This window comes from Syngnathus scovelli, chromosome 8 (assembly GCF_024217435.2).
Source record: "Syngnathus scovelli strain Florida chromosome 8, RoL_Ssco_1.2, whole genome shotgun sequence".
Classification (NCBI taxonomy): domain Eukaryota; kingdom Metazoa; phylum Chordata; class Actinopteri; order Syngnathiformes; family Syngnathidae; genus Syngnathus; species Syngnathus scovelli.
The window spans coordinates 18,125,525-18,139,230 of NC_090854.1; the positions used below are offsets into that span (position 1 = coordinate 18,125,525).

General features: G+C 46.3%; 2 protein-coding genes and 1 non-coding gene across 4 annotated transcripts; all 3 read left to right on the forward strand.

The window, feature by feature from the left end:
* Positions 1-9,486, forward strand: LOC125974034 (caveolae-associated protein 2). Its single transcript, XM_049728811.1, has 2 exons — positions 1-701; positions 6,345-9,486. Exons 1-2 carry the CDS (start codon positions 138-140, stop codon positions 7,146-7,148), a joined length of 1,368 nt encoding a protein of 455 aa, XP_049584768.1. The 5' UTR covers positions 1-137; the 3' UTR covers positions 7,149-9,486.
* A 410-nt stretch (positions 9,487-9,896) lies between these two features.
* trnas-cga (transfer RNA serine (anticodon CGA)) lies at positions 9,897-9,978 on the forward strand. Its single transcript has one exon. It is a non-coding gene; the product is annotated as a tRNA-Ser (tRNA).
* Positions 9,979-10,373: 395 nt separating this feature from the next.
* nabp1a (nucleic acid binding protein 1a) lies at positions 10,374-13,666 on the forward strand. Of its 2 annotated transcripts, none has more exons than XM_049728821.1 (6): positions 10,374-11,282; positions 12,066-12,204; positions 12,281-12,352; positions 12,542-12,626; positions 12,719-12,788; positions 12,948-13,666. In XM_049728821.1, exons 1-6 carry the CDS (start codon positions 11,189-11,191, stop codon positions 13,169-13,171), a joined length of 684 nt encoding a protein of 227 aa, XP_049584778.1. In that variant the 5' UTR covers positions 10,374-11,188; the 3' UTR covers positions 13,172-13,666. The 2 variants fall into 2 exon arrangements, with proteins under 2 accessions (XP_049584778.1, XP_049584779.1); XM_049728822.2 differs by having other exon boundaries at positions 12,719-12,770.
* Positions 13,667-13,706: the final 40 nt, after the last annotated feature.

Sequence of the window (13,706 nt, forward strand, 5' to 3'; positions counted from 1 at the left end):
AGAGAGAGAGAGAGAGAGAGCGAGAGGGGGAGAGGCCGAGTCGGGTGCGGTGTCGAGCTAAGTCACTCGCAAAGTTCACTCCTCCTCATTACAGGAGCTCCTCGCGTGGGTCCACTGACCAAAACACCTGTGCAAGCATGGAAGAAGAGCCCCCCCGTGCGGACGCGTCCCATCCCGAGACCAGCAGCGTGACGGGCAGCACCCACACCGTCCCGGAGCCCGAAGCCGGGCCCGAGAACGCCGAGCTGCTCATCCCGAGCTTCAGCCCGTCGCCCGCCCAGTCCTCCAACACCCTGGCCCGGCTAGGTTTGAAGAGTCCCACCAGCCCCACGGCCGGCGGCGCCGCCCCGGGAAGCCCGGTGGACCGCGGCCAGGTGAGCGCCATCACGGTGGTGGCCCTGCTGGACAAGCTGGTCAACATGATGGAGGCGGTGCAGGACAACCAACAACGCATGGAGCAGAAGCAGGCCGACCTGGAGGGCGCCGTGCGGCTGGTGCAGGGCGACGTCAGCCGCCTGTCCAAGACGCACGTGGGCACCTCCAACAGCGTGTGCAAGCTGCTGGAACGCTCGCGCAAAGTCAGCGGCCACCTGAAGGAGGTGCGCGAGCGCTTGGACAAGCAGGCCGTGCAAGTGAAGAAGCTGGAGGCCAACCACAGCCACCTGCTCAAGAGGAACCACTTCAAGGTCCTCATCTTCCAGGTGAGACTGGAATGGCCTTTGCAAACATATTTGCGGCGTTATTTGCTAGAACATTCTCCCCCAGCCAGTCTGCTGTCTTTTCTGATGTATGATATAAATGTAGCGCATTGACACCATCTTGTTGCAGCTGAGGAACAATGTTGAAGGAAGGAAAGGAACCTTATTAGGGCCTTGGGCCGTCCTTTCTGTTGGCCTTGCCTCCTTCCTCCAGCTAATTAGCTCCCATCTGCCTCACCTGGAGGCTGATTAGAGCTTTTAAGAAGAGTCAGGAGCTGCACTCGTGAGGTCATTCCATACATTGGCTCCTCTGCTTTGCTGCAGCAGTTTGCATTGGTTTCCTATTTTTGGACCTTTTTGCCTTGGCTCTCCAGCTCCCATCTAAATTAAGAGTTGTGCCATCTTGTAGCATCAATGTAGGCAATTTTAAAATTACTCAGATGTTTGCCATTTGAAGCAGTACATCATTCTTTCTCCATTGACATGATTTGAAATGCCAGGTCCAACCCTTTCAAGGCAAATTGGAATGTAGAAAAGTATTTTAGTTTTATAAGATGCAAGTCCTTGACGAATGAATGTCGGCGGCATAGTCGGTCGGAAGAGCAAAGCTAGATTATTTGTAGCATGTTCAGACCAAGTCAGTGCTGGAAGCTACAACAAGCAAGCTATTGAAATTTTGTTTGTAAATTGCGAACAAATTGCATGCGAGCGCCATTTCATGTCCTTCAGAGCTGCTCAAAACTCGTCGAACAGGAACCTGTCGAGTGGAACTGATTGAGCGTGGAAATCGTCTCAAACAATATTTACAGCGTTGGGTTGTTGGTGGATGCAGACAAGACACAACTACCGGGTCGCCATTTTGTAGTGTCTTGGAAGAGCACAAAAAGTGAATTGCAAACTCTGGCTGGCTGCTTAGCATGAAAATTGGCTTTCTGAAAAGGTACGCAGGTCTCGGCGGGCGGAGAGGAAAGGGCGTGTCTGGGAACGGAGCGACGCCGGATAATAGAGGAGAGATCTCGGGCTCCGACCGGATCTGCTTTCACCCCCGAAGCTATTCAGACGGCCACACAGTCGGCTTTCAGACGGCTTTGCCGTCTCAGCCGCCGTTCGGGGTAACTCGAGACACCCGCTGAAGGACACGCGTGCTCTGGCAAAAGCGGGGCAGCGGAAAGTTCCTTGCTTCAGATCTTGGTGATAAGGAGGAGGACCCTGACAGGGACATGCTCAGGCTAAGGAAGTGCTGAACAACTCCCGTTGCTGAAGGCTCCAGTAACACCATCAAATGTCAGGAGAGTTCATTGCTTAGGCCTGCGGCTTAAGCAAGTGCACACAAGTGCGTGCGCCCAGGAAGGGAAGCGGGATGGGAGGGGCGGCAGGGCAGGGCAGGGGAGGGGAGGGGCGGGGCGGGGCGGGGGACCGTTGCTATTGTTGACACAGCCGGAGCCACTGAGAGCTCTTAACCATCTTGGTTATCTGGTTTCCCAGGTACCAAAGCTCTGTTGTTCAGGTGCAGCGGGTCCCGAGGCCGTACGTAATGCTCCACTTGCTGTTAGCGTGGATCAATTTGATTGAATGGTGACGAGAGCAACCGCTGCTGAAAAAAACCTTTGTTGGCTTTCAATTTATAGATGAATTCCACGAGGTTACTGGCGAGCAGACGTGGCCAACCTTTTGTGCTGCAGCCTTTGGAAATAGACAAAGAGAAAAGTAGTCCATTGTAAAAATCAAATAAAAACTTACTGTTAATGACTTTATTGACATAATGATTTTGCATGTGTGAGCATGTCGATATTCCGATGTTTTGGGTCAGGCGTATGCACTTACAAAGCCGTAAGTGAGGCTTGGCAAGCCAGAAGGTTTAAGCTAGCTGAGATGGGAGTGCCTTTTGTTCATTCCTTTTTTTTTCCCCAGCCCAGCTTTAAAATTGCGTACCGCTCTTTTTGGGCCAAGCCACGTTTCCTGAAGCCACACCTGATTTTGAATGCCGAGATATGAGCTCTATGTTAAACGGAAAGTCTTTTTCGTATATCCTGCATTGACCAAGACACCTGAACAATTTCCTTAGACTAATCCAAATTCTCAGGTCCGACTTTTTCGACGAGGGGAAAATCAACAGCACATAGCAATGGCGGGCGGGAGGGGGCGGCGTCACTTTGCCTGCAAGCACCAAAGGATGAAATTCCCTGTCCACGTTTCTGCCTGATGGGGGGAATCGAGAACACTCGACACGCTGTACGTGCCCGCTCAAGTGGAAACACACAACAGGGCCCCAGTGTGTGTGTGTGTGTGTGTGTGGAAAGCGCCCGCCACCGGTGAGCTGTTGACTGCGGTCGGTCAAAAAAAGGAAAAAAAAAGACAATGGCCTCTGCTGCTTTATTGCATTTGCTTCCATAATGAGGACTAACGAGGGCCTTAATTACTTTTTGGGTTTTGGTTGCGGGTGCTGGAGGCTACGCAAACACGTAGCGGGTAGAAAAAAGTCTACGCACTCAAATTTCATGGTGTAATCGATGCACTTTTGAAAACGTTTTTCCTGACCTATAACCTGTTTGAGAGAGAAAGTAAAATTATACAACAGAGTTGCACGACTTGCATTGGAGCTAATGAGCAACACAATATTATGCTGTAATGAGACAAGAGCGCTGGGAGAAAAAAAATGCACGATGGAGATCCAAATCGTAATTGCAACGTGACTCGGGGCTGACAACAGTCAAAGCTCGCGCGCACACACACACACACATGCTATCTTTTGAACAAAGAAACCCACTTGGAAAGGACAATGCGTCCCTGGGCCAAGCTGCCTCAAGTCTGCTCATGAGATGACATTACATTACACTTTGCACAATGCAAAGGAGATACTTTTTGGAAGAAAGGTTTGGATATGACACGGACATGTGTTTTGCATTCCATCAGTCATTGACGCTTGACCAAACAAAGGCGCAAAAAGGTGCGTTCACCAGCCTCACCCCGGAGCTGAGTCAAAGCGAAGACGTGCGCTCAACACCATTGCGAGCAAATAATGAGTCAATGAGTGACTGTTGTCCCATTGGAACTTTTCCTGGGTCGCTTTGACCCAAGACTATTTTAATGAAGCGAATTTCCGGAATGAAAAAGAAAACATTGATGTGTTTATTTGCTAAGTGTTTCAATGTTCCAGTTTAATGCCATATTTTTTTTGTCCATGTCCGGGACCAAAAAAATATTGCATTGTGAAAACGCACAAGGACAAGTAGACAATGTTGTATTCAAGTACAAAAATATGTAGTTCTTCAAAGAAGGCAAAAAGAATTCTTCCACTGCTCTGCGTAACTGCCAAGGCGACATGCTACGCATATTTTGCATGTTAAGCCAGCCAACGTCGTCGTGACACCGCACTTGAAGGTGGCAATTGACATTTTTGCTGTTTTCGTGAACTCTGAGTGATGTCGCAAGACGCTTGCCGAGGTTCATGGGTTCCAAGTACATGGGAAAACAACTTTTCCAGTTTTAGGAGAAGACATGGAAAATAAAAAAAAAAAATCATCTGTTATCCAAATGCTCCTATCAGGGCCGTGACATCCGACACAGGAAAAGAGGAAACAAAACGCATTTTAGTTCTCTTAGCCCACCCAAATAAAACATATCAGATAAGTTGATGACTTCCCCGGTTCATCGGTGGCCGGCGTTACGCAACGGCCAGCCCATGCTGTAAACATGGCGACAATTTGTGGCGGCCTTATCAAAAATGTGCTCCCAACAAACAATGGTCCGGATTATATTTGCAGATCTCAACGCTACTGACACAATCCACTTGAGCCGGAAAGAGATTGACACAGACACAATAACAGGAAATGTCAAGGAATGTCTTTATCATTCACTTTTGTTTTGCGGGGTGCCCAATATTTACATTGACTTTGTGAACGTATGACGGGACGGACATAAGGGATCAGATGACTCCATTTCCTTTCTGCCCACCGATGTGCAGCAAGCATGTTGGGATGACCTTGGAAAGGACCTCCTGCAGGATACACGCTATATGCTGACAAGGCATATCATTTGAGTTCAACCCAAAGTTAGCCGTGGTCAACCAGGCCAGACGCTCAGGTGAATCCTCTCCGCCTCGTCTCATTGGCACAAGTGAAAGGTCACGTTCCTCTTTCCTGCCACTCTCGCAAAATCTATTTCAAAAACCAAGTTGGTTCTGAACCTGAAAATCTGGTTTACCGATGTACTTTTTTTCCCCTCTAGTATAAACTGTGATATCAACAGGTGTGTCCTTTGACTGTTTGTGTGGTTAGGTTGTGTTCTATTCTGTCATGACTTCCTTGTGCACGATGCTTTCATTGGATGAGACCATCGGCGTGGTCAAATTCATTTGTAAAGCAACAAATCCTCCCTCATTCCAGAATCCATACACACATGCTGAAGTAGGGAATCTTTCCACCTTCACTTACAAATCCAAATCCCTGGATATATTCATTCAAGTCCGATTCAACTCTGTCCTGTCCTGTCCTGTCCTGTCCTGTCCCGTCCTGCCCCGATCTGTTGGGTTGAAGTGGTAGAAGAAATGAAGGCTGTTACATAAGCGTTTGTGCTCTTGGCTTAACTTGCTATGGATGCAAACAAAACGTTTTGCATCGCAAATCTCCATCAAAAATCTTACAGCAGCAAATTACGTAACAAGCGTGGTTGGCAAACAACAAACGTGTTATCACATGAAAATGTCCATCTTTGTTGTTTGGCTTCATTCCAACTTGAAGTAGTATATTTCTCTTTGATCCAAAGTGTTAAGAAAAATGTCCGCTGCTCGTTAATCCACAGAGACAAAAGAAGCATGCATGACCATGTCACATTGCATCTCACTTTGAATGGCTGATGAGTATTCAATTAAAATTCTGGGCCTCCAGTGGCAGACTACCATGGCAACCAAACGATCAACAACAACACCACCACAGTCAAAGAACAAACTAGCAATGGAAAGCACACAGTAAAGCCTTCAAAATGATATTGTCCATTGTCCTTCTGCATAGCTTGTCACATTCCAGGAACATTTATCATAAAGTACTGTAACAGATTGTTAAGCAAACACTTTATCCCAAGACTGGTCACGGCGTTCCTTTTCTGGTCCTGAAACCATAAGCACCGTTGATTTTGTGTCGTGGCCGCAGAATATAGATTGTGTATGAACCCAGAGTCTTCCAGATCATCTGGTCCACCCGGTCTGTGGGTAAATTAATAACAGTGAGACGGTGAGAGGCGCATTGCACGGTTCCTTACAAACCTGAAGCACTCCGAGAATGAATGTCTCGCGAGCTGCCCTGCATTCTCGGAAAGTCACTCATTCTTAAACACAAAACTATTTCTTGACATTTGAGGTTACTTGCTTCACCTTTAAGACTTTTTGAATGGACGATTAGGGAGATCGACGAAACTCTCCGGGTACGAAGCGTTCTTCAATTGACACTGGGCGGGTTTATGATTACTCTGTGATCTTGATCTCGGTGTACTTTCTGCTTGAGCGAAGAAGCAAGACATTCATTTGTAACGCCTGCGCAACTTTGACATGATCATTTTTCAAATGGTGGTCCGTCGGTTTTTTAGTTTGGAAAAATAAAAAAACGTTTTTGAGCGTGTTCTAATCATGTTTGTCTTTTTCTTCCTTAACAGGAAGACAATGAGATACCCTCCAGCGTGTTGGTCAAAGATTCACTCAAGACTCCACAACCCAGCCTTTATGACGCAGAGTCCACTCAGCCCAGCAGGTCTAACGCCGGCTCCGTCGACGGTCTCCAGTCCATCAACCTTTCCTCGGACGAGGATCAGTCGGTCAGCAGGGCGGAGAGCGAATTTCTGGAGTGCGAGGCTGCCGGAGGAAGTTCCAGTGGGTTTGAACGAAGGTCTGACAAGTTCAAGCGCTCCAGTCTGAAGAAGGTGGACAGCATCAAGAAGAGCATCGAAAAGAAGATGGCACAGATCACCACTAAGATCGTGCCACCGGAAAAGCGCGAGAAGATCATAAAGACCCTCAGTCCCACCCACCCCAGGAGCCCCTCCGCTAAAAGCTCCACATTCAAGGTGTCTCCCATGACCTTCAACGTCAAGAAAAACAGAGATGGCGAGCTTCCTTCGCAAGACCTGGAAGAGGCCCACGTGGAGATGGCTCCGCTGGAATGCTTACCCGGAGAGATGGAGTTGGACCAGGAAGTTGCACAGAAGAGCCAAGAAATGCTGAGTCAGTCCGCCGCAGGTGGCGTAAAGGCGGAGCTGACCGTCAACGGCGACACGCAGAAAGTCCAATGTGAAATAAACGGCAATCGTTCGGCCGGTCTCGCCGTCCCCGAGCGCGACGACGACGTCGGCGAGGATAAAGAAGAAGAGGAGGATGAAGAAGAGGAGGGAGCCCGCAAAAGTGAAGAGAAGCAGTCCCTGGCAGCGGCTACAGAAACAGTTGCTGTCAAGCAAATGTCCTAATTTGGGAAGAGTGACTTGAGAATAGGTGGAGGTTTAACATAGTACAAGAAGATATGGAAGAAGCTCGGATGAGGTTGCAAATTCTTCTTGTCATTTCTATTGTGGTGAATGCGGCTCATTAGTTCTGTCAGAAGACAACCCCATTGGCATCACAATCATGGAGTTGACCATAGACAGAAATTTCAATATGGAACAGGTTGGATCAGAATCTAGCTCCACATCTGCCCACTTTGTTTGTAATGTTCAGATGCAGTAGCAGCGCATCTCCTAGGCACCGGTCCAGGTATCTCCCTCCTCCGTCACTCTCCAGAAAAACAGCCGCCCTCTCTTTTCCCCAATCTGAAAACAAGTAAATCTTTGGCAACAAAACTTCTGCGGTAGTTGTATGTTGCCAGGTTATACAAGAGGAGGAATGGGGATCCATGGGGTGCTCTTCAAGGCTCTTGGTGTGCTTTTCCAGGGAATATATGCCACTACTGTGTCTATGCAGTAGCGGTAGCTAATCTAGTACAGCGACTTAACATTGCGCAAAATGTGTAACACCCAACAATGTTGTAATCACACACTGACACTTAAGCATGAAAATAGAGTACTGACGAAAACAAAGTATAAGCGTAGGTGTCAAACCCAAGGCCTGGGGGCTAGATATGGCCTGCCACCTCATTTTATGCGGCCCGCAAAGACATAGTTTGCATCAACTTTGTGTCATTACTAAAATGACAAATTGTCTTCACTTTTTAAAACTAGAGATTTTGCTAGCAATTTTTATGACCATTCAACTTTGAAACGTTTTGTTTTGAAGCCTGTACTGTTGACAGACGTTGACAGTCATAATGGCCCTCCGAGGGAAACTGACAACGATGCGGCCCGTAACAAAAACGACTTTGACGCCCCTAGGATATATCTATCTATCTATCTATCTATCGAGCCATGATTTGCTACTGGGAAGATTCAAATGTTCAGTCATTGCTTTTGAACCATGATACTGGCTGCCTCTCCTGCGGTGACATGCTACAGCATCATCCTGCAGCGTCTGCAACATGCACAAGCGGGTATGAGGAATTGCACTCCTGAAGGAATGGATTCCTGTGATTTGGGGAGATAAGAACAATGGTAAAACATGGCCGCCGACCGCTTCATTTTCAAAAACAGTTTTATATGACCTTGTTGAAGTTAAACACAAGCACATTCCTTTTAGTCTTACTCGAGCTCCCGTGCAAGTTTCTTAATGAAAAGAGGGGACGGGTGGAAATGTGACGTGGTGTAGAAGATGTTGTGAAGTCACACAACAAAGTCAATATTTTCTGTCTATTTTTACAAAGCGTCTGGCTAAGTTGCAAGTGGCCAAGAGTCTGCCGCATGACAATGTGCTGCCTCAGCAAGAGTCGAACCTTTATGGCCGTCGGCTTTTTTGGGTTTGGGTTAAATTGGCCAGTGGTGGTTTCATTAAGTGCAATTCTTTTGGATTCTGGAGAAGGAGAGGTGAGCATGCGGCATGACTTTTTCAAACATAGACTCAAGAGGTTTGAAAAGTAGCTTTGTTGGCAACACAGTAGCCCTCACTTTGTTGCAATGCCATAACTCCGCCCCCAATTGTCATGGTAGTAAAAGCATGAGACAGGACCACACACCCAAAACAAAGTAATTTCAACTAGTGTGAGACGAGGGGATGTTAGTTGTGCTGTCATTCTCTATCCTTGATATGGTTTAAGCAAAAAACGTCTCAACTTATATTAAGACACCTGGGAACTGTTTTAATTTCGATGTTTGCTCATTTTATGTTGTGTGGGATCTAATAAAGTTAGACGTGCAGCAACACACTGTATTATCCTTTTTTTTCTCAAATAAACAATTATAGTTTTTCTTCTCAGAATAATATTCAAATAAGATGTAACACTTTGCAAATGGTGTGGTCCGGTGATTTGAATCTTGCAGGAACTGAGCTATTCTCCGCTTCTCATCCTTGATTTCACTGCTGTCATTGCTTTTCTCTTCAGCTGTAATTGCTTTTGTTTATATATCCATTTTTATGAATGTTGCCCTACTACTGGTCTGAAAACAAGACCTCATAATCTTTGTACTTTGGATATACATTTAGAAACTAAACAAATAATGATGATAATGATAGCCATAGTACTAAATATGACAATGATAATAATACGGCACTGATGACTGATGTTGCTTTTCTACCTTCACTGTAGATACTTAAGCGAGCAGGAAACCTCAACCAAAGATGTTTCCCTCACACCAGCAGTGTTGTTGCTAACATCTTGTAAACATGCAAGGATTTCAAACTTTAGTTTCACATGCATGAATAAAGAAAAAAATAAAACCCTCATTTGTCATCTTTGCACCTTTTTTCAGGTTAAATGAAGATTCTTTTTTATTTACTGGCGGGTGAGAGTGCTGCTTCCTTTTATTGGCACTGTATTTTATAGGCCCCGCAGGCACAACAGTCAACATTTGTGAGGATCTAGTCGAGTTAAGCCCTCCTTTCAACGTGATTTAGTAACTTAAACCAAACCACCACGCAACATGGTTGCAATAGTGAGAGAAATGTTGTTCTTGTCTCCCTCCTGCGACTGCATTACTACAATGCGTCCCGTACATACTGAACAATTCTTCGAAACGATAGATGTCATGATTTGAAATGAGTACGGATGTGTACATGAGTACACATGCGTACGTGCACACGCACACGGTGATATTACCATACAAAAGTCTTATATCTGGCTTGTTGTACCTACTGTCACGGTGGCCGAGAGGTTAAGGCGTTGGACTCGAAATCCAATGGGGTTTCCCCGCACAGGTTCGAATCCTGTTCGTGACGTTTTTGTCATTCGTGTCGCTTTGTGTGTCCTGCTGTCACATGTTAACATATGTTATTTGTTTAACAGATTTTTTGTATACTTTCTCGTGTAATACAAGCAAACGATTAATTTACTGACGTTTACCCAACGCCGTGTCCTGTCCTCCGCTTTGGTTGGCTTTCAACATTCGGAATGCATTGGGGGTATAACCAATTCCATCAGTTATTTTCTACAAAGACACATTAGTTGTATCCATTTTGAATGCAATGTTTGCGCAAATAAACATTTAGTAGCTTTGTAAATGAAGTCACATCCGAGCTTTCGTTTGGACACAAGTGGGGGAAAATGCCTTTGGAAATGAACATCCCCTCTAAATGACAAAAATGGAACTGGCCAACGTGTATAAATAATCGGCAGCCCGGAATGCGTGACGACTATGACGTCCCGAGGCATAGTAGAAGACTGAAAGCATGGCTTTCTGTGGCTATCAAAAACTTGCTTAGCTGACCAACTGCGCATTTTGTGCACATTTATTTAGACATGAAAACGTAGCGAGGCTATTTATTCGAACTACTGAAAACTTTGGCCGCCTGCTCATTTATAGGGACACACATCGGTTAGATAAACTATTTCCAGAAAACGCAACACAAAGGAATTGCGGTCGGTTAGTGTTGTGAAAATTATATATTCATTTTTTTTATATCGAGGCCTAGAATTTCATTTCAACTCAGCAACGAGCCTAAACGTCAACTAATATTGACTGAGAACTCGGGGCTTTCCAGCCCGGTTGTGTTTTTTTTTTTTTTTTTTTTAATGTAGTTCGGCGCTTGCATTGCGAAATATTAAGTCTTTCGCGTGTCTATTTTTTAATTTTTTATTCGAACCCTGTAATTATGACAGCCCGCGGTCATTGGCGATAACCATGACAAGAAACTCGACTCGCAAAATGAAAGAAAGTAGCTAACAGCGAGCTAACTGTCGTTATAGCCAGGTAGCGGCTAGTTACCAGCAGAGCTATCGCCATTGTTGTTCAAAGGTGATTTTCTTCATATTTGCTCTTATGATCAACGTGTGTGATTTGACTCCAAAATAGGTAGTTGTGTTCATAAACGATCGCTTTTGGGTGTTTCGGCGTTTCCCATAACTAATATGCTAGCGGCGCTACTGCTAACATAGCTAGGCTAGTATTTGCTTGCTTGCTAATTTGCTTGGGTGGCATCGACGCGGACAATGGCAGCGGCCTCGACTGAGGCGGTGTTCTTGATTAAAGACGTCAAGCCCGGCTCCAAAAACCTCAATATTGTATTCATCGTTTTGGAAATAGGTAAGTGTTAAAAGCATTAGCCCACACGGTGGCTCTTCACTGTCCTTTGCTCGAGCCGAGCCGCGCATGCTCTTAAAGGGCCAGGCGTGTGTTGTGACTTTACTTTTCTGGCAACTGTCCAAGGTCGAAATTTTGCGACGTTTCGTTCCCATGGCGGTCACGTGACTCAAATTTGGACGCAGGTCGGAAGGCAAGCAGACAAGCCATGATTGCAGGAAACATTTGTTCCAAAAACGTCCAGGCTGTGGATACGAAACAACTGGATGGAAACCAGCAAGTGCGACTGTAACTAATAATCGTCACAGATATTTGCAGGAGCAAAAAAAGGAACTTTTGGGCTGGAAATTACATGCACAGCACAGTCGGGAAGAGTAATGTCACAGTTAAATGTCAACAGTAAAATTTGCTCTTGTACCTTGGAAAGACCAGTCCTTCTACTACCTTGCAAAACAAATGTTTTCTTTAAACACAAATGTAAATCTTCTACTATTAAGGTTTGGAACAAAAGGCCCATAAATGCACAGCAAAGCCTCAACATGAGTGTGGCACTAAATGACCATGCCTTCTTTCAACGTTGAAACGTAATTACAGATATTTGTATGAAATGCTTTCAAGACACAAATGTAGCAGTCAAATGAAAACCAAGAAGTTACGGTGGTAACTCGCCAATAAGACGCGTGGCAGTGACTCTGCTTTTGTGTGCTATTGTCGTTGCTCACCTCAAAATATCTTTGGAGTGTAGTTTCATAAGTCTCTCAAGTTTGGCAAATTCTTTGTTACTAGGACGAGTGACCAAGACTAAAGACGGTCATGAAGTGCGATCCTGCAAGGTGGCCGACAAGAGCGGCAGCATCGCCATCTCCGTCTGGGACGAGCTGGGCAGCCTCATTCAGCCTGGCGACATCATCAAACTCACCAGAGGGTAAGCGAGGAGCCGTTTGCTCCCGAATTGTCCAAAAGTGGTGCTGATTGGGTGCGTGTGTGGCTTCTGTCTTCAGATATGCGTCCATATGGAAAGGCTGCCTGACACTTTACACCGGACGAGGTGGCGACCTGCAGAAGATTGGCGAGTGAGTGGCATGGCTTATCTGCAAGGCATGTGAGGGCCAGATGGAAAAGACACGTTTGGATTTCACAACCATTTTCTTCTCAGTTTGTGACAAGTTGAAAACAATCGACAAGAAAAAAAAAAAGGCTCCACCGCCTCTTTTCGAAACCTTCGTTGTGCCCTTTAAAGCGTCTTTGTTTGTCCTTCACAGATTTTGCATGGTCTATTCGGAAGTGCCCAATTTCAGCGAGGCCAATCCGGAGCTGCTCGCTCAAACAAACCAGCAAAACAAGTCGGTGAGTGACGGCGACCCAGCTGGCCCAAATAGAGTTGACGTGCGGCCATGTTGCAGACGATGTGAAGCGTGCCCTATTTCTTTGTGCGACAGGGGAAACCCGACCAGAATCCCAGGGGAAACTCTCCACCCAATCAGAATTCAGGTACATCAACTGCACCAGGTTAGTCGTTGAGCAACCAAAGTGATGAGATATTTTCTATTCACGTGCGCACGCTTTTGTGAAAATAGTACAAGGATCAACTGTTGGATTCCTTCTTGTAACATCTTGGCAAAGCAGCACAAAAATCAGCATCTAATGATGGCGTCTCTTCTTGCACAGGTAACGGCTCCGTGCCGCCCTTTTCCGCAAACAGCAACGGCGGCGGCAACAACAACGGCGGTGGCGGTCCCGCGGCGGGCGGTGCCCGCGACTCTGCGTTCGGGCGGCCAAACGGCCGCTCGCCCGGGAACGGAGCGGCTCAGTCTTCTGCAGTCGGACCCCCGTCCGCTAAGTCGTCGGTTAGCATTAGCAACGGCAGGGACCCGCGACGTGCCAAAAGATGAAGTTAGGCGGGGCTCTCTACTGTCCCCTTTGAACCTCACTTCAAGTCATTGTCAGTCACATGTCGAGTAGCCGCTTAGTTGTTCAGTACAGATGAGATTGTGTCCTCGGCCGCTTGGGAGTCTGCGCGTGCACCGCTGGAACTTGTTAGGTGGACTCCAGCCCCCTTGAAGGAACCCGCCAAATGTTAGCACAAGTCAAATTCTGGCCTCTTCTCCAACTCTACTTGAACACACTGTGCACTTTTGCTTCATTTGCATGTGAGGAACATTTTTCATGTCACAAAAAGCAAAGCGCAATTTTTGTGTGAAGGTCGAGCACATTGCCAAACGACGCCAAAGGGTGCGTTGTTCGTCGTGGAGCTTTACAAAGGGCAGTTTGCATCTTTTGTTTGTTTCCCCCTTCTAAAAGTTTCTCAATTGTACCATCAGTAAAGTTGGACCACTTGGAGCTCAGCTAAGACAGTTCACCAAATAAATTTGACCACGGTTGTAAAACAGGCTTTGTCTTTTTTTTTTTTTTATCCAAATAAAAATG

Excerpts from the sequence above, each read along its gene's own strand:
- nabp1a (XM_049728821.1), top strand. The coding sequence starts at position 11,189 with ATGGCAGCGGCCTCGACTGAGGCGGTGTTCTTGATTAAAGACGTCAAG. Across the intron at positions 12,205-12,280 it reads ATCATCAAACTCACCAGAGG|ATATGCGTCCATATGGAAAG; the intron begins GTAAGCGAGGAG and ends TTCTGTCTTCAG. Across the intron at positions 12,789-12,947 it reads AGGTACATCAACTGCACCAG|GTAACGGCTCCGTGCCGCCC; the intron begins GTTAGTCGTTGA and ends CTTCTTGCACAG.
- LOC125974034 (XM_049728811.1), top strand. The coding sequence starts at position 138 with ATGGAAGAAGAGCCCCCCCGTGCGGACGCGTCCCATCCCGAGACCAGC. Across the intron at positions 702-6,344 it reads TCAAGGTCCTCATCTTCCAG|GAAGACAATGAGATACCCTC; the intron begins GTGAGACTGGAA and ends CTTCCTTAACAG.